The sequence below is a fragment of the Neophocaena asiaeorientalis genome, unplaced genomic scaffold (assembly GCF_003031525.2).
Source record: "Neophocaena asiaeorientalis asiaeorientalis breed wild unplaced genomic scaffold, Neophocaena_asiaeorientalis_V1.1 scaffold427, whole genome shotgun sequence".
Lineage (NCBI taxonomy): Eukaryota > Metazoa > Chordata > Mammalia > Artiodactyla > Phocoenidae > Neophocaena > Neophocaena asiaeorientalis.
In genome coordinates, this window is record NW_020172280.1 from 5119092 (window position 1) to 5145899 (window position 26808).

Below are 26808 nucleotides of genomic sequence, written 5' to 3' on the forward strand. Positions count from 1 at the left end.
TACTAATTAATGTTCTTTTTTTCCTATATTTTTTCAACCATTTAAAATCTATTCTTAGCTCATGTGTCAGATAAAGACAGGCAGTGGGCCATAGTTTTCCCATCCTTGCTTTAAGCCAATTGACTGATAAAATAGAAATACCAACATAGTCATCAGCTTCCCTCATTTACCTAATCCTTAGCAAGCCCTCAAAAATGTCAGCTATTACTGAAATAATTAGTCAGTTGGGACACGTTTGGGAATGAAGGTCAGCACGTAATTTTTCTATGCATAGGAAGAATGCTGGTAAACTCAGTGGATTTGGTGGTGGGATCAGAATTGATTTCTCTGACGTCCCACCTCCTAGAAAAGCTTAGGGTCTGAACTAAAATTGTAGAGTTTTCAATGTGGACTCTGAAACCCCTTGGCTGCGTGGTACCAACCGCTGCCCCCGCCAACCCCTGCCGCCCTGATATACTAACCTTCCCAGTGCTGCGGGGAGACACGTCTGCTCTCTGGTTTGCCCGTCATCCCTGGAAGGGTAACTTTCCGAACAGACAGAAGAGGAAAAGCTACCTCCAGAGCTTGGGTGATGGCAAGTAAGGATTTTCTTTTCTTCTTCACTCTGATCCAGTAACTTGCAAAGATCCTTTCTCTACCAGGGAAGAGGATGAGAAGCTGGTATGGCACTCAGGCTCCTAGTTGTAATTTTATGTGATAAAGGTACTTCCTAGACAGAGGATACCTTGATAAAACGAGGCCAGGGTTTCTTTTCCTCTATGCTTGATTGTCTAATAAACTTCATTTTATTCTTCCCTGTCATTTTCCTCCTCGATTCTTTCTCCTTCCTCCCATTTTTCCTTTCTCCTTTCTGCCTTTTGAAGTCATGATTTGATATTCTGATGAGTTCTGCACCCTTCCCACTCCAAGTGTGACCCTGTGCAAAAAGCGACAGAAGCACTGGGAGCTTTTCAGAAATGTGGGATTTGGGGCCGCACCCTAAACCTACTGAACCATAATCTGCATTTTAACGAGATCTCCAGGGTGTGCACTGTGAAGTGTGGGAGGCCCAAGTCCTTACAATACCCTCATCGCTCCAGAGGAAAAAAAGCTCAAGACAAACCTCAGGCGTAAATAGATTCCGGAGGGAAGTAAAAACTTGACCTTCCAGAGATTATTCATATCTGAGGAGAAAAATGGAGAGTAGTAGTCAAACTTTAAAGTGAGCAAGTGACAGCCCTGCTTGGGTGAGCCTCGAAGGCTTTTTCCCTTTAGCAGTCATCCAGGTGGAAACAGGTTATCCAAGACAAGAACAGGATACTTAAGGACACAGAGCCTGGAGCCTTAGAATAGCGCCCCAGCTCCAGTGAAGGGAGATGTGGAAATGATACCAGCACACATTCTGTGGCTCAGGCTGGGGGTAACAGAGGCCACTTCACTGCAGAGAGATGTCAGAGGACGGTGTAGAGGGCAGAGGCATTCCTTGGCATTCTGGAATAAACAGTCAGTGGTGTGCTCTCTGGGGGAGGGGGAGGGGGTCTGGGGAGAAAGCCTTTGATTTGGAGCATTTACCAGTTTTCATGGTGTACATAGTCCTACCCTGGCTGATTTTAAACTATCAACGTGATATCACTGAAGGTGGAGTTGGGAAGTGACACACAGTAGCACACCATACAGATACAAGAGACGTCAATAAACTCAGAAACGTAGTAAGTTGTAATAATTAGGAACTGATTAAAATAATTTCCTCTTCTTCAATTAGAAACTGAGGAGTTGTACTTATTACCTTTGTTTTTAATATAACTAATTTAATTGTGAGTTTATATAATTTAATTTTTAGTAATGGCTGTGTTGAACTACGTCCAAATATTCCCGAGAATTGGCTCTCATGAGACAGTACAAGCAGGCTCCAGCACATACCTTTAAAAAGGGCATTTTTCTACCTAGAGGGGTGGGATAGGGAGGGTGGGAGGGAGATGCAAGAGGGAGGAGATATGGGGATCTATGTATATGTATAGCTGATTCACTTTTTGATAAAGCAGAAACTAACACACCATTGTAAAGCAATTATACTCCAATAAAGATGTTAAAAAAAAGGGGCATCTTTCACAACTTTGGACTGTAAATGATAGGATGCCTCAAAAGATAGCTGCACAATACATTTGGGTATCATTCATTCACACTGATGTCCTAGCAAGCCTCTGTTCACAGATTGCCTTCAAAGGAAAAAAAAAAAAGATCTGTAGTATTTCACTCTTACAGTTCATCCTACAAACTTCCGTTAAACTTTCTCAAGAACGTTTTATAGGTGTCCTCTGTATTGAGTTCTAGTTGAGAATTTTTCAGTTTCCAATTGGAGCATTTCATGTGACTTATTACACCCATGAGTTAACACAGAGATGTTCCCAAAACACCATTTTAGCCTGGCTTCAACTCTTCATTCACAAATTTTTAATGCCTGTCGCTCAACAATCATAATGCCTTGGCTTGAGTTTCATCTCATCTTTCCTCTTCTTCAATTTTAGCTAAAGGAAAATTGACAGGCAGCACTCTCACAGCAGTAAGGAGAGTGAAATGAGCTTAAATGGTATAAAGCAAATAATCAGCTTCCTATAACACAAATGACCATTAATTTCCTTAGCAGGATCCAGAACTTTTAGGACATTTCCAAGAATCCTTTCTCGTATTTGCCTGGTGTTACGGATACACGGGACAGAGTGAGGCCACCTGCTGCCTCATTTCAGCTCCCTCATTATGCAGCCTGTAAAATAAGGGGCTGGTAGATAACGTCTAGATCCCTTTCAACTCTTTTAAAAATAATTTATTCTGGAAAATAAAAATTAATTGGAAATAGGATAAAAAGAAAAAAAAATCCAACAACTTGTTGCTCATTTGGGCAGTCCGCCTGGGCTGCCTTTCTTTGATGGATGCCACCATTTTAATTCTCTGAGAGAAATATGCACACCCATCCACCCTCTTTCCTTACAAGGTAACAGCTCATAAAATGCACCTTCCATAAAAATGATTTGCATGACCCATTTCGTGGCTCCTGAGCTGTTTATGATCCTAAAAGTCTGGTTTTCTTCACTGAGTGGGCTTCTGTTTGCGTGCCCGTCCCCTCCAGGGTCTCCCTGCGCCACTGCAGTCTTCTGCCAGGCCGGGCCGCCTCCACCGTCCACCTGTCCTCAAGCGCTGCTTCCGCCGGCGGGACTCCTACGGTCGCCTTCCTCGCAACCTCCTTCTACACAGTCCCCACGGGGTCTGTAGCCCCAAAGCCAACAGCTTGAGCGCCCGGCTCAGGCAGCAGGGGTGGGGACGTGCCCCACGATGCCTTGGAAAGGAAAAAAAAGAGGTCCCCGCAGGATGCTGGCGCCTAGGGTACTTTTAAAACCAGCGTGGCCAGGCATTAGTCTCTCCCCTCACTAGGCTCGGGAGAGGGCAACCCAGGTGTCCTTTAAACGCCTCCGATCTTGCAGGTCCCGGTTACAAAAGTCCCATTGCCGCCCAGGTCCTAGGTCCGCGTGATGGAGTTTACCGTGGCGACGTTTCCGGGCCACGGCGCTGGTGTCGAGCGCCTCCTGCCGAGCCTTTAAGTGCGCGAGGCGGGAGAGTCTGGAGTCATTGAGGGCGGCTGGGGGAGGCGCAGCGCGCGGGGCCGAAACGCACGTGCGCAAAGGGCGCGGCGAGGAGCGCTCGAGGGCGCGCAGGGGGCGGCCCGGCCCGAGGAGAGGCGCGCGGCGCGCACCGTGGGCTGCGGACCTTCCCGGGCCGCTGCAGAACAGAGACGTGTGCCCGCGCCTCAGAAGGGCTGGAAAGAGGGATTGAAGGTAAAAACAGAGACAAACGGGAACAAAGTCTTTTACCCGGCAGGCCTGGCGATTCCCACGCTTGGAGGCGGCTTGGACGACGGGCAGTGGGTGGGCGGGGAGGAAGCGACTTTCTACTGGGGCCGCTTAACTGCCGTCTTAACCAGGTCTCGTGCTGCTACAGGACTAGCTTTTGTGTTTCAAGAGCCCGCGAAGGTGGTCGCACCCCAGGGCAGAGGTAGGAATAACGGGATGAGCGGGGCGTTCGGCACAGAGCTGGTTTGGTGGTGATTCACAGGGGAAACTGAGAGTTCTTGGGAGCCGCCATATAGGCTTCCGGAAAGTGGGCCCCTTGGGAGTTCCTTAGCGCTGGAAGAGATCTTAGCAGCCGTCTGGCTGAGACCTCGTGCTGCTCACAAGAGGATCTAGAAGCCCAGAGAGGTGGACAACTTGCCCGAGGCTCCACAGCTCGTTTGGGGGCTGAGCTGGAGATAGAACCAGTTGTCAAGAGTCTCGTCCTAGGACTCTGCCCACCCTCCCTCAAGGTTGCATCTCCCGTAATTCTTCTGGAGAAAAGAATAGGCGCTTTTTTCTAGGGTAGTGCATGGAGGGATGGGCTGGGGGAGGCGGAAATGCGGTCCATGATTCTTTACATCCTCACCACCAGGGCAAGATTCCACAAACAGAACTAGGAACCCACAAAGGTTCCTTCCGGAGCGGTTACCCAAAGACAGTGTTACCATATAATTTATCATTAAAAGCAGAATACTCTTAAAAATGGAAGGGAACCCTATTAATAACTTTGCCCAGACAGTCTGATATAAGCCCATACTGCCTGCCGCAAACCAAGACTTAAGGTCACCCCTCCTGAAGCGCATTTTTGGAACTACAGTTTAAAGAGCACACACTTTCTCTCAGCAGATGATGGGCAAGACATTCTTTAGTATCAGTTACAGCACCTACTGTGTGTGCGTCCATCTAAAACAAACCAGAGGCAGCTCAAGGCTGGGACTCAGGCTTAGTCCCTGGTGCCCTGGGGGATGCCTGTCTCCAGATGCCCACCCATCTCAACATTGTTTTCTGCTTTCCATCCCAACCGCCACTGTCTGCTTTTAGGGCCCCATTACCTATTATTGGGTCTTTCTGCCTCTCCCATCACCACCCTAACCAGGCTATCTTGCTAAGAAAAAAATTCCCTGCAGTGTGCAAAAGTTTACGTTTGGTCCTACCTGTCTCTCTAATGTCATCCTCTGCTCCCCAGATGCTCTCATTCGTGGACCCTCAGGTCTGCCAAGCCAAGAACCTGCAGTGCTCAGTTCCCCCAGGCTTCCTCACCCTCCGTGCCTTTCCCCATGCCATTCCCTCTTCCTGAAATGCCTCCCTGGGCCCCATTTCCCGTCTGCCTCGTGAAATCCTACTTCTCCTGTCAGCGCTGAGCCCAAGCACCACTGTCCAAATACTCTGGTGCTCCCTTATCACGTGGTAAATGTTTGTTTAAAGCTGCTTCTCCCTAATAGATTTATGGGCTTCTTGGGAGCAATTTGGTCATCTTTGTTATTCATCACTGCTGTGGAGTAACATTAAGAATGCTGTTTTTCCCTCTCCTTTTCCAAAAAAATAATGTGATTTTAAAGTACTAATCCATTTTGCTTTTCCTTGTTTGTGCAAAAATCTTTTAAAATTTATTTTACTGGCATGATTACATATAAGACTTCAGTAGAAGAAAATTTTCACTATTTGAGTTTGTTTTCTGGCCATTTATCATTTGTCCCATTTCATGGTTATTACTGAAAATAATTTTGTTGTATAGAGAAGGAGTGCTGAAAAGCAATCCTCTCCAAGTGTCAAATGCACTAGGTCCCTTTGGGCCAAGCATCTCAAGGCCTGGGAGGGGTTTGGGTTTCTTCCTGAATTTCCTTGCTTGGATTTTGGTACAAGACTCCTCATTAGTCTCCCTGGGTGCTTCCTTCATGACCAGCCTCCACCTGCCCTGCAGCTCCAATCTTCCGCATGACCTCCAGAGGGATCGTTCTAAAATAAAATCTGATTATGTCAGTTCTCTGCTGAAAAAAAGTCAGTGACCCACTAGGTAGACACACCAACCAATGGTCAAGAATGTGACTACCTAGGTTTGATTTCTGGATTCACCACTTGTTAGTTGTGTGACTTTGGTTAAGTCATTTGACCTCTCTGTGCCCTGGCTTCCTTATCTGTAAAATGAGGGTAGTAATAGTTATTTTATAGAGTTGTGAGGATTAAATGAATTGAGTTCACATTAAGTGCTCATACCAAAGCTTGGCACAGAATAAGCACTTGATATTAATTATTACAATCACTATTATTACCATTATTTATGTGAGATAAAATCCTGAGTTCTTAGTGTGCCTTACGAGCGACTTTCGAGCTGACGCCTGTCAAATTCTCCAGTTTCATCTCTCCTTTCCCTCCGATTCTGGTCAGACCTCACCACGTGTTCCCAACCCCATTCTGTTCCTACCTCTGTGCCTTTGCACCTGTTCTCTTTCCTTCAGACCTTTCCTTCTTTGTCTTCCTGGACCACAGGCAAATGTGCCCCCAGGTTTCAATATGACTCAAGACCACTCTTTGCAGTCCCCCTGCCCCTGCCCCCGTGCTGGTGGAGTGGACCTTACACCTTCTCCTATCATATTTCAGAATTTTTCATTGTACTTATTTGTTTCCATGCTTGCCTCCCATCCTAAGCTATTACTGAGGAAAAGAACTGCTTATTTTTTTTTTTTTTGCGGTACACGGGCCTCTCACTGTTGTGGCCTGTCCCGTTGCGGAGCACAGGCTCCAGACGCGCAGGCTCAGCGGCCATGGCTCACGGGCCCAGCCGCTCCGCGGCATGTGGGATCTTCCGGGACCGGGGCACGAACTCGCGTCCCCTGCATCGGCAGGCGGACTCTCAACCACTGCGCCACCAGGGAAGCCCAAGAACTGCTTTTTGTCTTTGTGTCTCCAGTGCTCGCTACAGTGCTTGGTGCAGAGCAGACATTAACGAATGTTTCTTGGGTGACTGCATGTCCCTCCCAGCTCCTTCAATTCCTTAGCATCTTCCTGTTTCCTAGTAGCATAACTAGACTAATGACACGCAGGAGGGAGGAAATTTAATATTAAAATAACCTGAAAATAGACTCAGAGTTGACTCACGTCTGTACCTCTCTTTCCCTACCCCAAGCATTTGACTTTGGAAATCTGATCTGGGAAAAGTATGATTATTAATTAAACACTGTCAGGCTGTCAGAACAGTACTTTTTGCTACCTTCATAAATGCGTAGGGCTGAGAGTTTACTAGTTCGGCAATGTCTTTTAAATGAGATCAACATGTTTGCCTGCATGAAATATTTATGTTTCTTAGTGGCACAACTTCAAAATATTCTGAATCAAACTTCTTGAGATCTGCCTGCAGAGTTTCTGTTCACTCTCCCTTAAAGTGGAAAGAGGACATGGTAATAAAATAATGCATAAGAAGGAAAGCATGGGAAACTATTTTATATGGAGAATTGCTCTTTTTCTATGTGATTAACTCAAAATTTCTTGCTTAATATAAAAGGGGAGAGACTAGATTGGAATAGATGATCTCTAAGTATCCTTCACAGTTTTCCCCTAAACTTTAACAAGAAAATTCTTGTTTGTTGTCGGTAAAAGGAGCTAACTTTTAAAGTGCAATAAAAAAAATATATATATATGTATATATATATATATATATATATATATATACATTGTAAAGCAATTTGTTGTCGAGGAGCTAACTTTTAAAGTGCAATAAAAAAAATATATATATATGTATATATATATATATATATATATATATATACATTGTAAAGCAATTATACTCTAATAAAGATGTTAAAATATGAATATATATTTCTGTTTGGTTTTTGGAGGGTTGCTATTTATTATTACATTTATTTGAAGTACACTAGAAAAAAAATCAAAATTTGATGAGAAAATTCTTCCTATATGTCTACGGACAAATATATTTATAAAATGCATCTACCAATAATTTGATTTAAGAAGGTTTCAGCTCCAGGGAGCCTTGACAGATGACTCCCTCCCTCCAAGCTGTTTGGCAAATTTGTTTCCCCAAAGCTTTAGAACACAACATATAATACTGCCAGACCAACCAACCAACAAACAAACAAAACACCTTTCTGTAGTTAAAAGTAATACCTTTTTTGGAATGGTGTTAATTCCCATGCATAGCTGTTACTTTGGAATTCACAGTTTTTCAATTCTGTCTAAAATTTATCAATTTTTATTAAGACAAGGAAGCATAAAATGAAATTGATACAAAATGTGGAAACGTTGAATCTGTACTTCTGCTACAACTTCATCTCAAGGAAAAAATAAAACCTTCGACCCACCTCCCCACCCCCTTCCCCCAGTACCATTGCAGACAGACTTCTTATTGGTGTGAAAATATAAGTGCACGCATAGGTAGACCAGGAAAACTGTCTATGCCGTATCCCTGTGAGGCATAGATCTAATTAGTTTGTAAGTATCTCTCATCTTTGGACTATGTCTATTCTCAAGTCTAGATTATGAAATTGGGTGTTAAAATTTCCAGAATGTGTTGCACATAGATAAGATGTTTGAAAGACTTCTTAGTTTGCAAAAGAGAAAAACCTTAAATTTCTGCTCTGGAAACTGAAGGCTGGTGCATGTTCTTTTATGCTGGAAGCTTGTGTTTCATTGGCTACAATTTAAGTTTTGGTCACTGACAGAGCTTGAAGGCAGACCATACCTAAATAAGCATAAATGGGAAAGTTCCTTGCTAAGGCCTGGATGAATTGCTTTGTGGGAACAATTGGGAGGTTGTTCAGGGTTGTGGCATTTAGATCTATTCTGACTTGTATTTGACAGATGATCTTTGTGAAAAGCCACGTGTTAGACTGAAAACATTCAAGTTTGCTCTCAGTTTCAACATGGGCATTTTGTTTATTGTTGTTAAATCAGTTCCCTGTTTCAGGATCTCCACTGGGAAATCTTAAATGGCAAAATTAGTCCCTTTGTGTAACTCAGTGCTTTACTAGGTTCAAAAAACGATGGATCTGTGAAACGAAGTGAACTTGTCAAAATAACTGTCTTACTATCACTGTAGATATTGGTTTTTAATAGTTCATTTGGAAAGAGGGACAGTATAATCTTTACCTTCAGTGTGAACTGTGAGCCCCTAAAAGATAAATATCAGACATGGCCTCCTATTCCTTTGTTATATAAAATATGTGTGTGTGTGTGTGTGTGTATTTCATATTATATATATATTTCGTATAACAGAGGAAAAGGAGGCCCTGTCTGATATGATTGTTATTATATAATAACATAGCATGTAATATATAAAGACTCTTTTCCTGGGTCAGCTTACCATTCAGGGACTACATGGGCAGTAACTGAGTCTGTGAAGAAAGAGATGGAGAGAGAAAGAGAAAAGCATGTAGGTCCTCTCCCACTTTCTCCTTGCGCTGAGTCATAGTACAGATCTGTTGAGTTTTTATTTGCTTACTTGTTTGTTCAGTTGGTTGTTTTTTCATATTTTCCCGTGTAGTTCTGAGCCACAGAACTAATTAACCATCAACACAATGAACTGATGTTGGTTTAGCTGGAGTGATCACGTTCTGTAAACAGGGTGGTAAGCAATGCGAGTCTCCCTACGAACACGTGAGAATCGCTAATTGAATTCTGAGAACCCGAGGGTGACGGGCCCACCACCTAGCTATGGTGATTTCTCCTTAGCCTCTGAGGGAGCTTTGGAACGCTTCCAGAAGGTGGTCAAATGTGCTTAGATTTTTAAATTGCTATGATTTTTACTGTGCAAGTCCCAAGAGTTTCATGCTGGTGTCCTGGCTTTTTATTGTTTTCCTAAAGGGAATGTTTTCTGTTTAGTTCCTAGAGTCATAATTTAGAGCCAGAAGGGACCTCTCTCCTTTAAACTGAAGCTCTGAGAGGTCCGTTATCCACCTTTCTGATATTTCGGGGCCCACCTCTTTCCCCCATTTTCACTACCACGGTCCTAGTTCATGAGTAATCCAATCTCACCTGGCCAACTGTCGGCATCGTAACTGGTTGCTCTATGCTGTCCCATCCTTCCTTCTACTCCTGCCATTTGCACTAACCCCAAAGTGATTTTTCTAAAAATCATACCTGATGCTTTTACACATCCATGTGTAAAAATCCTACAAAAGATTCCTGTTGCCTTCAAAATAAAATGACACGTCTTTACCTGTCGCAAAAGACTTTCCCACCTCAGCACCGACCACTTTCTACCTCAGTCTGTTTCTGCTAAACTGGAGTAATTCAAGTTCCTCGGCACACCATGTTGTTTCACACCCTATCTTTGTGTGTACTTTTTCCTGTGTCTAGAATGACCTTTTCTCCTTCCCCACTGGAAGCTCATTCATCAAGACGCAATCCAGGCATTTTCTCGTTGATACCATTCGTGACCCCCAACAAGACACGCACGTGTATCCGTGTTACAGGGCTGTGCTGAAGAGTGGGAGTTGGAGGGTGGAGGCTTGAGGCCCTTTGAAGTTTCAGAGGAGAAGAAGATCACCCCTTGGGCCGAAATAGTAAAATCAGTAGACATTTTAAAAATGGCTAGAAGGGTGTGGACGCAGCTTTGTTGCCTGAGGCGGGTGGCGGTGGAAGTTAAGGGAGTCGGGGGCCAGCGCTTTTCGGGACCCGCAGTCGCGGCCGTTGCAGTCACTTCGCCTTGTGGCCTTTAGCGTAGGAGTCGCATCGATAGCAGCCATGAGCAGCGGGGTGTACGGGGGAGATGAAGTTGGAGCCCTTGTTTGTTTTTTGGGTTTTTTTTTGTGGTACGCGGGCCTCTCACCGTTGTGGCCTCTCCCGCTGCAGAGCACAGGCTCCGGACGCGCAGGCTCAGCGGTCATGGCTCACAGGCCCAGCTGCTCCGCGGCACGTGGTATCTTCCCGGACCGGGGCACGAACCCGTGTCCCCTGCATCGGCAGGCAGATTCTCAACCACTGCGCCACCAGGGAAGCCCGGAACCCTTGTTTTTGACATTGGATCCTATACCGTGAAAGCTGGTTATGCTGGTGAGGACTCTCCCAAGATGGATTTCCCTATGGCTATTGGTATGGTGTAGAAAGAGGTGATGGAAGTACATTGATGGAAATAGATGGTGATAAAGGCAAACAAGGCGGTCCCACCTATTACATAGATACTAATGTCCTGCGTGTTCCGAGGGAGAGTACAGAGGCCATATTCCACCACTGAAAACTGGGATGGTTGAAGACTGGGGTAGTTTCCAGGCTATTTTGGCTCATACCTCCAAAATGAGTCAAATCAGAAGCCAGCCTGCATCCTGGTCTCACGTCAGAAGCACCGTGGAATACCAGAGCAAAGAGAGAGAAACTGACAGAGTTAATGTTTGAACACTACAACATCCCTGCATTCTTCCTTTGCAAAACTGCTGTTTGGACAGCATTTGCTAATGGTCATTCTACTGGGCTTATCTTAGACAGTGGAGCCACTCATACCACTGCAGTTCCAGTTCACGATGGCTATGTCCTTCAGCAAGGCATTGTAAAATCCCCTCTTGCTGGAGACTGTATTACTATGCGGTGCAGAGAACTCTTCCAAGAAATGAATATAGAACTGATTGCTCCATATATGATTGCATCGGAAGAAACTGTGAAGGATCTCCAGCAAACTGGAAAAGAGAGAAGTGGCCACAGGTTACAAGGTCTTGGCACAATTACATGTGTAACTGTGTTATCCAGGATTTTCAAGGCTCAGTACTTCAAGTATCAGATTCAACTTACGATGAACAAGTAGCCGCACAGATGCCAACTGTTCATTATGAATTCCCCAATGACTACAACTGTGATTTTGGAGCAGAGCGGTTAAAGATTCCTGAAGGATTATTTGACTCTTCCGATGTAAAGGGGTTATCAGGAAATACAATGCTGGGCGTCAGTCACGTTGTCACTACAAGTGTTGGAATGTGCGATATTGATATCAGACCAGGTCTCTATGGCAGCGTTATCGTGGCGGGAGGAAACACGCTAATACAGAGCTTTACTGACGGGTTGAATAGAGAACTCTCTCAGAAAACACCCCCAAGTATGCGGTTGAAACTGATTGCAAATAATACAACAGTGGAACAGAGGTTTAGTTCATGGATTGGTGGCTCCATTCTAGCTTCTTTGGGCACATTTCAGCAGATGTTGATTTCCAAACAAGAATATGAAGAAGGAGGGAAGCAGTGTGTAGAAAGGAAATGCCCTTGAGAAGAGTTCCCAAACCTCTACCTTCTATGTCACCTTATGTTTCATAGCTTTAGTATACTCAGGAAAAGAACAACCATCTTTTGTAGAATGTTTATACATTTTTGCATATTTCAGTTTCCACTTAAATTTTTTTTTTTTTTTTTTGTGGTACGCGGGCCTCTCACTGTTGTGGCCTTGCCCGTTGTGGAGCACGGGCTCCGGATGCGCAGGCTTAGTGGCCATGGCTCATGGGCCCAGCCTCTCCGCGGCATGTGGGATCTTCCTGGACCGGGACACGAACCCGTGTCCCCTGCATCGGCAGGCGGACTCTCAACCACTGCACCACCAGCAAAGCCCTCCACTTAAATTTTTTAAGGCTTTAACTGGCTCTGTAGATTAAAATAAGTTTGTGCTTTCCTTGAAATGTACTTATTCTTATTACAAGCATTTTATAATTTTGTATAAATGTCTATTTTCTCTAAATATTTTGCTTTCAGTAAAATGCTTTCCAACTCTGTTTAGTATATTACCACTGGGTTGGTAGAATTGCTTTTTACTGACTAGTAAAACTTACTGCCTATATTTTTTACCTTAAGCTTTTAAAATTAAATAAAAATTACTAGCCAAAAAAAAAAAAATAGCTAGAAGACAATAGTCTGTAGGAGAGGCTTATGTTCTTGCCTCTTCTAGGGATACTATAGAGGATTCCTCTGGTACATGTGTCTTGGAGAAGAAGCTGGCTGATAACATCTACTAGAGGCCTTGACTTCCATTGAATGAGGAGTGGGAGAGAAAAGTTTTTCTGAACATATTAATTTACTTCCTTTCAAAATAAATGACAGTTCTTTAAATCAAATTGATTTAGCTTTATGAAAGACTCCTTATATTTTCCTTCTTTTACTGTGGAATTATGAAAACTTTGACATGGACCAGCATTTTGGAGTTGGTGGTTTACTAAATCACCTATCAGCCCCTTTTATGCCATGTTTCAGCCTATTTACAAGCAGTGAAACTGTGGTATGAAGAAATAGACATCCTTAAAAGGAGAAGGTGGGATTGTAAGTCAGTGCAGGATTTATAGAAGGCCCTCTGGAAACACATATTAATATAAAGTATGTATATCCTCTGACTCAGCAGGTCCACATCTAGGAATTTATTCTCATGGAAGGATTGGGTGAGTTCACATGATGTATATGCACAGATATTATACCAGTTCTCTTTATTATATTGAGAAGTTAGAAACCTAGATGTCCTTCAGTAGGTGGTTTAGTTACATAATGGACTGCAATGCAGTCGTCAAATAAACAACTACTCTCACCATTAAATAGAATGAGATAGACCTATATGTATTGACATAGGTAAATGTCTCTGATATATAATAGTTACTAGAAAACAAAGGTTACAGAAATACAATATATCACTTAATATATAATCTGATTTCTTTTGTTTTTTAAACAGCTTTATTGAAATGTAATCCACATATATTGACACAATTCATCCATTAAAATGCACAATTCACAACCATCACCACAAGCTAATTTTGGGACACTTTTGTCCCCCTAAAAGGAACCACTATCCATTGGCAGCCAACAGGCATTTCCTGAGAAACCACTAAATCCGCCTTCTGTTTCTATTAATCTGCCTCTTCTGAACATGTCATGTAAGTGGAATGATCTTTGTTACTGGCTTCTTTCACTTAGTATAATGTAGTCAGGTGTCACCTGTATTGTAGCGTGTATCTACTGATACACGTAAGTCAATAAAAAGCTTCATTGCTTTTTATTGCCAAGTAATATTCCTTGGTATGGATAGGCCACATTTAATTTATCTAGTCATCAGTTGCTGGACATTTGGGCTGTTTCCACTTTTTAGATATTTGAATAATAACTATGGACATTTGTATGCAAGATTTTGTATGAACAGACGTTTTCATTTTGCTTGGGTATATACTTAGGGGTGGAATTTCTGGGTCATGTGGTAACACTATGTTAAGAGGAAATTTTTGAGGAACTCTCAAATCATTTCCCAAAGTGGCTGCACCATTTTACATTCCCATGGCAATGTGCAAGGGTTCCAATTTTTCCACATCCGTGACAACACTTCTTATGATGTGTCTTTTTCATGATAGTCATCTTAGTGTGTGTGAAGTGATATCTCTTTGTGGTTTTGATTTACATCTCCCTAATGACCAATGATATTGAACATCTTTTCATATGCTTACTGGCCAATTCCAATTTATTTTTAAAGATTATAGTTATATAATCAAACATATTTGGGAAGTTATATACTAAGATGTCAATAATGCTTCTGTCTAGGGAATGGTCTTTCTTATTTTCTACTGTGTTTCTGTATCAGTCAGGGTTTTACCAAAGAATCAGAACCAGTAGGATGGATGAACAGATAGATAAATAGATGTGTTATAAGGAATTGGCTTATGCAATTATAAGGGCTGGCAAAGCAAGTCCAAAACCCATACAATAGAATAGGTGGTCCAGAAAGCTAGGCTGGAGCTGAAGCTGCATCTACAGAATTCCTTCTCCCTCAGAGAAACCTCGGTTCTACTCTTAAGGCCTTCAACTGATTGGATGAGGCCCACCCAGATTATTTGAGGATCATTTCCTTTACTTAAAGTCAACTAATTTTAGATGTTAACCACATCTACCAAATACCATAACAGCAAAGCCTAGATTAGTGTTTGATTGAAACAAAAACAATAATGGTAGTTTCATTTTTAAAAAGGCTTTTACAAAAATTGAGTTATTTGTAGTGAGGTGGATGGACCTAGAGTCTGTCATACAGAGTGAAGTAAGTCAGAGAGAGAAAAATACCGTATGCTGACACATATATATGAAACCTAGGGGGAAAAAATGGTTCTGAAGAACCTACGGGAAGGACAGGAATAAAGACACAGGTGTAGAGAATAGACTTGAGGACGGGGAGGGGGAAGGGTAAGCCAGGACCAAGTGAGAGAGTGGCATGGACTACCAGATATACACTACCAGATGTAAAACAGATAGCTAGTGGGAAGCAGCTGCATAGCACAGGGAGATCAGCTCGGTGCTTTGTGACCACCTAGAGGGGTGGGATAGGGAGGGTGGGACGGAGATGCAAGAGGGAGGAGATACGGAGATATATGTATATGTATAGCTGATTCACTGTTATAAATCAGAAACTGACACACCATTGTAAAGCGGTTATTCTCCAATAAAGATGTTAAAACAATAAATAAAAAGGCTTTATACATAGCAGTGTCTTTACTTTTCACATTTGATAATTAAACTTGTTCATCTTGGTGTCCTCCAGAGTACTCAGCGTGATAGCTTGTACCTGGTAGATTCCTATTAGTCACTGTGTTAGATTCCTACTGCCGCTGTAACAAATTAATGTAAGTTTAGTGGCTTCAAACAACACAATTTTATTCCCTCACAGTTCTGGAGGTCAGAAGTTCAAAATTGGCTCCGCTGGGCGAAAGTCAAGATGTTTGCAGGGCTGGTTCCTTTCAAAGGCTCTGAGGAGAGAATCTTTTTCCTCGATGTTTCCAGCTTCTAGAGCTGCATTCCTGCGTTCCTCGGCTGGTGGCCCTTCCTGCATCTTCATTGCTGGTACTGCAGCATCTCCAACTGTGTCCGTGCTTCTGACATTGCATCACCATCTCCTTCTCTGTGATCAAATCTTCCTCTGCCTCCTTCTTCTAAGGACACCTGTGATTACATTCAGAGCCCACCTAGATAACCTGGGATACTCCTGCTATCACAAGGTCCTTAATTTAATCCCACCTGCAAAGAAAGTCCCTTTTGCCACGTAAGGTCACATTGACAGGGTGCTGGGTACTACTCAGCTATTCACAAAGCAGACCGTATGGCATTTTCATTTTTTAAGAAATCTTGACTCTTACAGAGCCGTTTCCTTTTCACAGGCTGATGTCGGTGTGGCTCATTCCGGGGAGAATTTCAGACCTCAGATTGAAACTACGCTGCCCAAGGATAATGTGGGCAGCCCTGGAAGCCTGGACAAGCAGGCCCAGTTGGGAAGCTTACCTGGAACCATTCCAGAAAGTTCCCCATTTCCTAGTGAAAGAAACAGAAGAATAAATTCAGGTAACAGCCCCTGTTCATGTTGATCTATATAAAATACTGTTTCTCTGAATATATTGTATAGTGTGTGTTTGGTGACATATCACAGCTTTGTGAACCAGGCAGTGCTTCAAATGTCAAGGTCGCCATCTCCAAGACATAGCCTTAGGCCTTCATTAGGTGAGTAATACTAACCATTAATCTTCTTGTTGATGACATAATTAAAACTATCTTGTTTTAAACTAAGAGCCTTTATTGGTGGTTGGGATAAGGCCTTGGGAATACGAGTTGCACAGGCTTTAGTTAAATTCCTCAAAACTTGCACTATGTTAACCTCTTTCCAAGGCAAAGTTCTACATTTGAAAAATTAAGTAAAATCTACACCAAACTTTTTCTCTTGTCTCTCCCCATTCAAAGTTATAAGCAAATGTACAATAAAAATATCTTTCAAAAACATAAAAGATGTGATGTAGACCTGGTGTGTTCTTTAGAAACTATTTGTGGTTTTTCCTATTGTATGTTTTCACTTTACTTGAGTTACCCTTCTGTTGTTAAGAGCTCTTGTTTCTGTTTCATCAGCCTTTGAAACAAATTGAACTTAACAGACTTCAAGGAAGACTTATTTGGGGTGGGGGGAGGCTTTCCTTCCTCATTGCTGTAGTTTCTTCCCTAGGGACCAGTTAGAGTTGGAAAATAGATTGGATAGTAAGTGAGATTCTTTTTCCTGGACTTTTGTGGCAACTCGGATTATGACAAATTTCCTTTTTTAATACCCTTTTTATTTATTTCTTAAATTGAAGTATAGTTGATTTACAATATTATGTTAGTTTTTAGGAGTACAGCATAGGGATTCAGTATTTTTACAGATTATACTCCATTAAAAGTAATTACAAGGTAATGGCTGTAATTCCCTGGGCTATAAAATATCCTTGTTGTTTATCTATTTTATACATAGTAGTTTGTATCTCTTCATCACCTACCCCTATCTTGCCCTTCCCCTCTTGACTCTCCCCTTCGGTAACCACTAGTGGGTTTTCTATACCTGTGAGTCTGTTTCTGTTTTGCATATGCATTCGTTTGTGTTATTTTTTAGATTCCACACATAAGTGGTATTATACAGTATATTTCTTTCTCTGTCTGACTTATTTCACGAAGCATAATATTCTCTAGGTCCATCGCAAATTTCACATTTGCCCTCCTCTTGTGCTTCTGATAGGGTGTAGCGTGACCTCTGAGGATGAAGGAGGAGATGGGGGATGCAGGGCAGGGATGGCCTCTTTCTCTACCTCCGTGTTGGGCCAGCACATGTATTTTTTTCTCTCTGATGACTCTCTTGATGAGAATCCCTCCTAGACTGCAACACGAATACTCGATATCCATGTGTTAACAGACTAGGGATTGTTAGGAGGACAGGGGTGCCCTTGGACAGGCGGTCCTGCCATCTGTACACCGTTGAAAGCAGTGTGGGGAGGGAGGGCCCCAGGTAAGCAGGATGGTGCTAAGAGAGACCAGCGGGGGAGGGACTGAACCACCAAAGCAGGTGTTTTCAAAATGTCGTGTAAATTCGTTTTCAGGAAAGCTCTTCCCACAGGATGAATAAGAACCGGTACCCTGAGCTTTCTACTTGTTCTCTGCCCAGTTTCCTCTCTGTTTCCTCTCTGCATCCCTGCTCTTCACGGCTACAGAGTTTACTTGTTAAAAATTTCAAGGTTCACACAACATTGTAAATCAGCTATACGTCAATAAAAATTTTTTTTAATTTCAAGTTTCACACTAACATTTCCCAAGTATTTCCTTTTAGTAAAAAAACAAAACAAACTAACACTTCTGTGGAAGTCCCTGGTGGTCCAGTGGTTAGGACTCTGAACTCTCACGGCCGAGGGCCCGGGTTCAATCCTTGGTCGGGGAACTGAGATCCCACAAGCTGCATGGCACGGCCAAAAACAAAAACAAAACAAAACAAACAAACAAACAAAAAGAACTTCTGATTTTGAGAAGTTTCAGATAAGAAAACTTGTCCAAAACAAAGAATGCCTGTATTCTTTCACCCAGATTCCCCCAAAGTTAATGTTGTACCACGTTTGTGTTATCACTGTCCCCTCTCTTCCCTCCCTCCCTCTCCCCTCTCCGCCCTTCTCCCATATACATCTATATTTTTTCTGAGAGTAAGTCACAGACATAATGATACTTTACTCTTAAATATATCAGTGTGCATTACCTAAAAACAAGAACATTCTCTGCAAAATCGCAGTACAAGGATCCAAATCAGACAATTACCACTGATGCAGTGCTGTTTTCTCACCTATTCACATTTTGTCAGTTGTCTCACAAATGTCCTTTGGAAATAAATTTCTGGTTCAAGATCTAATGCAGAATCACACGTTTAATGTAGTTGTTGTGTGACTTCAGTTTCCTTTAATCCAGAACAATTCCTTGGCTTTTTTTTGTCTTCTAAACCCTTGAAATATTTGGAGATATAAGCCACTTACTTTATAGAACATTCCTCTGTTTGGGTTTGTCTGATATTTCCTCATGATTAGGTTCAGAATATGCATTTTTAGCGAGAATACCAAGAATGATATTGTATCCTGCTTAGTACATCAAATCAGGAGGTACGTGATACCTAGTTTTGACTTTTACTGTGGGTTTTTTTTTTTTTTTTTTTTTTTTTTCCCAACGGGCCCAGCCGCTCCGCGGCACGCAGGATCCTCCCAAACGGGGGCACGAACCCGCATCCCCTGCATCGACAGGCAGACTCCCAACCACTGAACCACCAGGGAAGCCCCTGAAGGGTTTTTTTTAATGTAGTAAAAGTTATCAATCTTTCTTTCATTGAACCTGGATTTTGAGACATAGCTAGAAAGCCTTTCCCTACACCAAGATTAAAGACAAATCCACCCATGTTTTCTTGCATAATTTCACTTTTTACACTTAGGCTTATGAAATTTCTAATGGCATGAACTGATGCTACTGTAAATATTAACTACATAAGAAATAAAACTGGATGTTCAGTATGATGTCAAATTTATAAAAATTAAATTTCATATGTTAACTGGCAACCTCTGAAAGGTAAGAGTATGGACATTTAAATTTTCCTCTTTACTCTTTTTTATATATTCCAGGTTTACTCTGATAACTATGTATTTCTTTTATAATCAGAAAGAAGCACAATGTTATTTTTAAACATTCCCCCAGTAGTCTTCAGTGTCCCAAGAAATCATGAATATTAGCTGAAATGACTGATGTAGTCCAGGGATTTCTTTTTTTTTTTTGCGGTACGCGGGCCTCTCACTGCTGTGGTCTCTCCAGACGCACAGGCTCAGCGGCCATGGCTCACGGGCCCAGCCGCTCCGCGGCATGTGGGATCTTCCTGGACCGGGGCACGAACCCACGTGCCCTGCATTAGCAGGCAGACTCTCAATCACTGCGCCACCAGGGAAGCCCCCAGGGATTTCTGTATAAGTGAGCTGTAAATGTCAAGCCAAGTACTTTGGTAGACTCAGAAAAGAATGGATAGAAATGGTTAAAATAATTCTGTTATGGTAGTGACAGATGTCAACGATGACATTCTTTTTAAGAACATCCTGAGAGAGAAGTGGACCATGACCAGTGGGAGCCATTTATTGATACAAAACCTATTGGGGAAGGAGTACAGTGAGGTGGTGAAGAGCGTGGATGCTAATGTCAAATAGACTTGGATTCAAATCCTAGTTAATTCACTTACTACTTGTGTCACCTTGAGCAAGTTAGCCTCTCTCATATAGTTTATGTATAAAATAGAGATACTGGGCTTCCCTGGTGGCACAGTGGTTGAGAGTCCACCTGCCGATGCAGGGGACACGGGTTCGTGCCCCAGTCCGGGAAGATCCCACATGCCGCGGGGCGGCTGGGCCCGTGAGCCATGGCCGCTGAGCCTGTGCGTCCGGAGCCTGTGCTCCGCAACGGGAGAGGCCACAGCGGTGAGAGGCCCGCGTACCGCAAAAAAAAAAAAAAAAAAGAAGAGATACTAACACCTCTGTCACAGAATTTATGTTTGAATTAGATCTTACAAAGAACATAAAGTACTTAATATAGTGCCAGGCACATGAGTGCTCAATAAATGGTCATTATTATTATTATTTTGACCCTTGCAGATAAGCCCAGCTTCTAACAAATAATTCATTCTAATTCCTTGAAGAGGATTCACCTCTTCTTTATTGATTTTTTTTTATGTTCTTTTAGTTTCTAGTTTACCTCCTTGAAACCCGTGCTTTACTACTCTGTACCAAAATCTGTACAGAGCACTTTAAAATGAGAACTGACTCTTATTTCAAACACGTGTATGAGTAGAAGACATAGCACTGGAAAGGTGATAAGACTATAGGAAATTCGTTGGGGTTAATTGCAGCAGGCAATTAGAGAAGTCTCTGATACCAGGAAGTTTAATATTCTGAAGTGAGAGACATCTGGTTTGTGTGTGTGTGTGCGCGTGTGTGTGTTTTTCCTGTCTTTCCATTACAAATTCATGAAAACTGTCTTTGTTAACCAGTGGGTTTAGAAATTTTCATAAAAAGATTCCATCCACTGGATGAAATGGACTTCTTAAAATAGAAGAGAGCTCATTTCTGAGGACCCTTCATTGCACCTTTATTTTATGAGGTTGTAAAAACAGATGCTTGCTTGCTTATTTATATAATTGGGTGATTTGTAATGGGAGCGGTCTCTCTCATTAGTGCTCCCCTATAAACTATTTCAGCGCCATTTTTAGAATAAAAATTTAGCTACCACTCGACTCCAATTCTGATTTGGTTCAAAGACTCTTTTCAAAAAGGCATGCTTTTACTTATGTAGATTTAGCAGATGGCGTAATTGTAAACTCAGGGTTGCAGAACTAGAAGTCTCTTGGCAGCATCACGCTGTTTATCCTTTGTATACAAAGCATAGAAACCAAACTGCAACTCAGAGTCACTGAAAGACTATCTCATTCGTGGCTATGGTTTAGCTTCATAATTATTGCACAGAACCTGTATAATCGTACCCAAGTGTGTAAGTGTTGTTACAACAAAAAAGTAGTACATAGCAGCACAAAGACTTTTTGTTATGTTAATATTCGACCTGCTAAGTAAACAGTATATTATGTTGATGTGTATCCTCTGTGAGAACATTAAGGATTTGAAGTTCAAAGGATTATAAAGATTTGTAGTAGAAACATATTTAGGTACAAGTGTTGAGACTAAGAGTTAATTAGCATGATTTATAAGGCATGTATTTAGCATTTGATTGATAAAATCTTCGTGCTTAAATTTCTTTTTTCTTTTCTTCTTTTTTCTTTTCCTTTGGAAGACCTAGTGATCAGTGGATTAATCCATAAACCCCAACCCTTAGAGAATAGAGAGCAACAAAAGTCATCAGACATCCTAGAGGAGTTAATTGTTCAAGGAATAATACAAAGCCACAGCAAAGTATTTAGAAATGGAGAATCATATGATGTCACGGCAGGTAATTTTGTAATTAACAGTAGCTTATAGTTAAAATAGCAACAGAATATGACTGATCATGAGTTATTTTTTCCACCAATATGCATCTTAGTGTCACAGTACAGATTACGGCATTTATCTAAGCCAGTTTTTTCTCCCATAAACTCCCTCACCCCTCTGCACACCATCCTTCTCTACGGATTCAGGAATTGCCTGATTGTTAATGATTAATGAATCCAATGAAACATATCTTGGCTTTTACCAAATTTGAGACATGATAAGCCCCATTGAATAAAATGCCTTCATTCTTTCAGCAGTTTTTATTAAACATTGCCTATGTACTAGGCATGTGAATATAAAACTGAACCTTGACTTATCCAATAAGGAAATAGGCCTAAATGTAAAAGCTAAAATAGATACATATATACATTTATATACACACCCTGAGTTCAACCATGAGGTAATAAATACAATGATAAAAATTGTTATACCCTTAATTTTCTTTGTTGATTCATCTTGACTGATCTATCATTGTTTTTCTGTAGTGTGAGCATTATTTGTAGCCTGATTTTAACTTGTCGTGGCCAAAGTCTTGAGTTCTTGACTTTTTAATATCTTCTTTATAAACCTATGAAGAAGATGGCAGATTTGCTGTTGTTTTGTTTAGTTCTCATTGGTTTGGGTTTCTTTTTAAGCCACTGCCAGCAGCACCAGTAATCCTAAAGCATAGACAGAGGAAGGAAGATAAAAAGAAGAAATAACACAGAAAAGAGGCATAAGGGAAAATGAATAGGAAAGAAAAGAAAGAAACAGAAGTGTGGAAATTGAGACCAGAAATTATATCAAAGGCACCTTAGTCCCCTGTGTTGTAGGGAAAACAGTCAATAGGGAATAAAAAGATTCATTAGTGAAATCAAGTTTGCACCTAGACCAGGTCACTTAGTGTTTCAATAAAGGTAATTTCCTTCTCTGTGTGTGGGACTTGCTGAGAACTCATAAATAAAAGCCAAAGTGGCATTTTCTTTTGAAGAAGGAAAAATAAGTACTGCAGAAAGTACTTGGCAAGGAAAGAAGTTTGTTAAGCCTTATAAATGATATTATCAGGCTGCCAATAATAAGAGGAACTGGGAGGAAGGTAAAAATGGACCACATAATGGAAAAACTGATGCCAACATAATGACAATTTACATTTGCACAAGGCTAGCTATCAGGATGCAAGGCATTTTCGAGTACCTTATCTTACTTCAAAGTACTAAAAAATGATGCATCTTTAATATGGAAAGGACAAGGAGAGATTTTTTTTTCTTGCTGTAGGTGAATCACTGGGGGTCAGAAAATAAAAGGTGGGTCAAAAAGAAAAGACAGGAACTTCCCTGGTGGTGCAGTGGTTAAGAATCCGCCTGCCATTGCAGGGGACACGGGTTCAATCCCTGTTCTGGGAAGATCCCACATGGCCTCGGAGCAACTAAGCCCGTGCGCCACAACTACTGAGCCTGCACTTTAGAGCCCGTGAGCCACAACTGCTGAGCCTGCGCATCTAGAGCCCGTGCTCCCCAACAAGAGAAGCCACTGCAAGGAGAAGCCTGTGCACCGCAACAAAGAGTAGCCCCCACTCGCTGCAACAAGAGAAAGCCCGCGTGCAGCAATGAAGACCCTATGCAGCCAAATAAATTAAATAAATAAATAAATTTATTTTTAAAAAAAAGACAGGAGTCTCAAGCCTCTTAGATAGCCTCATCCACCAGAGGGTAGAGAGCAGAAGCAAAAAGAACTACAATCCTACAGCCTGTGGAATAAAAACCACATCAACAGAAAGATAGACAAGATGAAAAGGCAGAGGGGTAGGTACCAGATGAAGGAACAAGATACAACCCCAGAAAAACAACTAAATGAAGTCGAGATAGGCAGCCTTCCAGAAAAAGAATTCAGAATAATGATAGTGAAGATGATCCAGGACCTCGGAAAAAGAATGCAGGCAAAGATCAAGAAGATGCAAGAAATGTTTAACAAAGACCTAGAAGAATTAAAGAACAAACAAACAGAGATGAATAATACGATAACTGAAATGAAAACTACACTAGAAGGAATCAATAGCAGAATAACTGAGGCAGAAGAACAGATAAGTGACCTGGAAGACAGAATGGTGGAATTCACTGCTGCAGAACAGAATAAAGAAAAAAAGAATGAAAAGAAATGAAGACAGCCTAAGAGACCTCTGGGACAACATTAAACGCAACAACATTCACATTATAGGGGTCCCAGAAGGAGGAGAGAGAGAAAGGACCGAGAAAATATTTGAAGAGATTATAGTCGAAAACTTCCCTCACATGGGAAAGGAAATAGCCACCCAAGTCCAGGAAGCGCAGAGAGTCCCATACAGGATAACCCAAGGAGAAACACGCCAAGACACATAGTAATCAACTTGGCAAAAATTAAAGACAAAGAAAAATTATTGAAAGCTGCAAGGCAAAAATGACAAATAACATACAAGGGAACTCCCATAAGGTTAACAGTTGATTTCTCAGCACAAACTCTGCAAGCCAGAAGGGAGTGGCATGACATATTTAAGGCGATGAAAGGGAAGAACCTACAACCAAGATCACTCTACCCGGCAAGGATCTCATTCACATATGTGGAGAAATCAAAAGCTTTACAGACAAGCAAAAGTTAAGAGAATTCAGCAATAACAAACCAGCCCTACAACAAATGCTAAAGGAACTTCTCGAAGTGGAAAACACAAGAGAAGAAAAGGACCTACAAAAACAAACCCAAAACAATTAAGAAAATGGTCATAGGAACATACATATTGATAATTACCTTAAACGTGAATGGATTAAATGCTCCAACCAAAACACACAGGCTCGCTGAGTGGATACAAAAACAAGACCCATCTGTATGCTGTCTACAAGAGACCCACTTCAGACCTAGGACACATACAGACTGAAAGTGAGGGGTTAGAAAAAGATATTCCATGCAAATGGAAATCAAAAGAAAGCTGGAGCAGCAATACTCATATCAGATAAAATAGACTTTAAAATAAAGAATGTTACAAGTGACAAGGAAGGACACTACATGATGATCAAGGGATCGATCCAAGAAGAAGATGTGACAATTATAAATATATGTGCACCCAATGTAGGAGCACCTCAATACATAAGGCAACTGCTAACAGCTTTAAAAGAGGAAATCGACAGTAACACAGTAATAGTGGGGGACTTTAACATCTCACTTACACCAATGGACAGATCATCCAAACAGAAAATTAATAAGGAAGCACAAGCTTTAAATGACACAATACAGCAGATAGATTTAATAGATATATATAGGACATTCCATCCAAAAACAGCAGATTACACTTTCTTCTCAAGTGCGCATAGAACATTCTCCAGGATAGATCACATCTTGGTCACAAATCAAGCCTCAGTAAATTTAAGAAAATTGAAATCATATCAAGCATCTTTTCTGACCACAATGCTATGAGATTAGAAATCAATTACAGGGAAAAAAACGTAAAAAACACAAACACATGGAGGCTAAACAATACGTTACTAAATAACCAAGAGATCACTGAAGAAATCAAAGAGGAAATCAAAAAATACCTAGAGACAAATGACCATGAAAACATGACAATCCAAAACCTGTGGGATGCAGCAAAAGCAGTTCTAAGAGGGAAGTTTATAGCTATAAAAGCCTACCCTCAAGAAACAAGAAAAATCTCAAATAAACAATCTAACCTTACACCTAAAGGAACTAGAGAAAGAACAATAAGCAAAACCCAAAGTTAGCAGAAGGAAAGAAATCATAAAGATCAGAGCAGAAATAAATGAAATAGAAACAAAGAAAACAATAGCAAAGATCAATAAAACACGGCAATCAGAGAAGAAAAAGAAATAAAAGGAATACAAATTGGAACAGAAGGAGTAAAACTGTTACTGTTTGCAGATAACAAGATAGTATATATAGAGAATCCTAAAGATGCCACCAGAAAACTACTATAACTAATCAATGAATTTGGTAAAGTTGCAGGATACAAAATTAATGCACAGAAATATCTTGCATTCCTATACACTAATGATGAAAAGCCTGAAAGAGAAATTAAGGAAACACTCCCGTTTACGATTGCAGCAAGAAGAATAAAGTACCTAGCAATAAACCTACCTAGGGAGGTAAAAGACCTGTAGTCAGAAAACTGTAAGACACTGATGAAAGTAATTAAAGACGATACAAATGGATGGAGAGACATACCATGTTCTTGGATTAGAAGAATCAATATTGTGAAAGTGACTATACTACCCAAAGCAATCTACAGATTCGGTGCAACCCCTGTCAAATTACCAATGGTATTTTTTACAGAACCAGAACAAAAAATCTTAAAATTTGTATGGAGACACAAAAGACCCCAAATAGCCAAAAGGATGTAGAGAACAAATGTATCGACACCAACGGGGGAAAGCAGCGGGGGGTGGGGGTGTGTGATGAATTGGGAGATTGGGCTTGACATGTATACACTGATGTGTATAAAATTGATGACTAATAAGAACCTGCTGTATAAAATAATAAATAAAATAAAATTCAAAAATTCAAAAAAAAATAACAGGAGGGCCATCTGGAGGAGGTTAGATTGTGGGAACATACAGTAGCTAAGCAAGCCTTCTGAAGAGAGACGCTATGGACTCTTGATGCTCACGTCAGTGGGAGTAACATTAAAACATTTTTCAGTGATTCCAGTGCCACAGATGAATGACTTCAGACTCGGACCTTGCAAGGGCACCAGCAAGGTTAATTAATATAAGCTACATTGTGAAGGAAATGTATCTATTAAGAAATGAAAACTACAGGCTTGACTTTCAGTAACATCATTAAGAGAGCCAAAGATGAAGACTGTGATCCTATTCGTATTACATAGAAATAGAATGGTTGTCAGGGGCGTTGGTGGAGTGTTCTCAGAAGGATTTAAATGTGACAGGTCTGCAAAGGTAGGCAAGAATAACATAGTTGGGCTTCCCTGGTGGCGCTGTGGTTGAGAGTCCGCCTGCCGATGCAAGGGACACGGGTTTGTGCCCCGGTCCGGGAAGATCCCACATGCCGCGGAGCGGCTGGGCCCGTGAGCCATGGCCGCTGAGCCTGCGCGTCCAGAGCCTGTGCTCCACAACGGGAGAGGCCACAGCAGTGAGTGGCCCGCGTACCGCAAAAAAAAAAAAAAAAAAAAAAAAAACAATTTTTTTTTTTTTTCTTTGG

General features: G+C 41.5%; 1 protein-coding gene and 1 pseudogene across 1 annotated transcript in view; both read left to right on the plus strand.

Moving 5' to 3' along the window:
• The first annotated feature begins 384 nt into the window (after nt 1-384).
• The window catches only part of STMND1 (stathmin domain containing 1), a 33176-nt gene continuing 6752 nt past the window's right edge, over nt 385-26808 (plus strand). The window contains 5 exon segments of the mRNA XM_024764133.1: nt 385-578; nt 3104-3238; nt 3626-3806; nt 15958-16138; nt 21437-21620. Of these exon segments, the coding sequence (XP_024619901.1) occupies nt 385-578; nt 3104-3238; nt 3626-3806; nt 15958-16138; nt 21437-21620 (875 nt within the window).
• On the plus strand, nt 10557-12066 carry LOC112412483 (actin-like protein 6A; annotated as a pseudogene).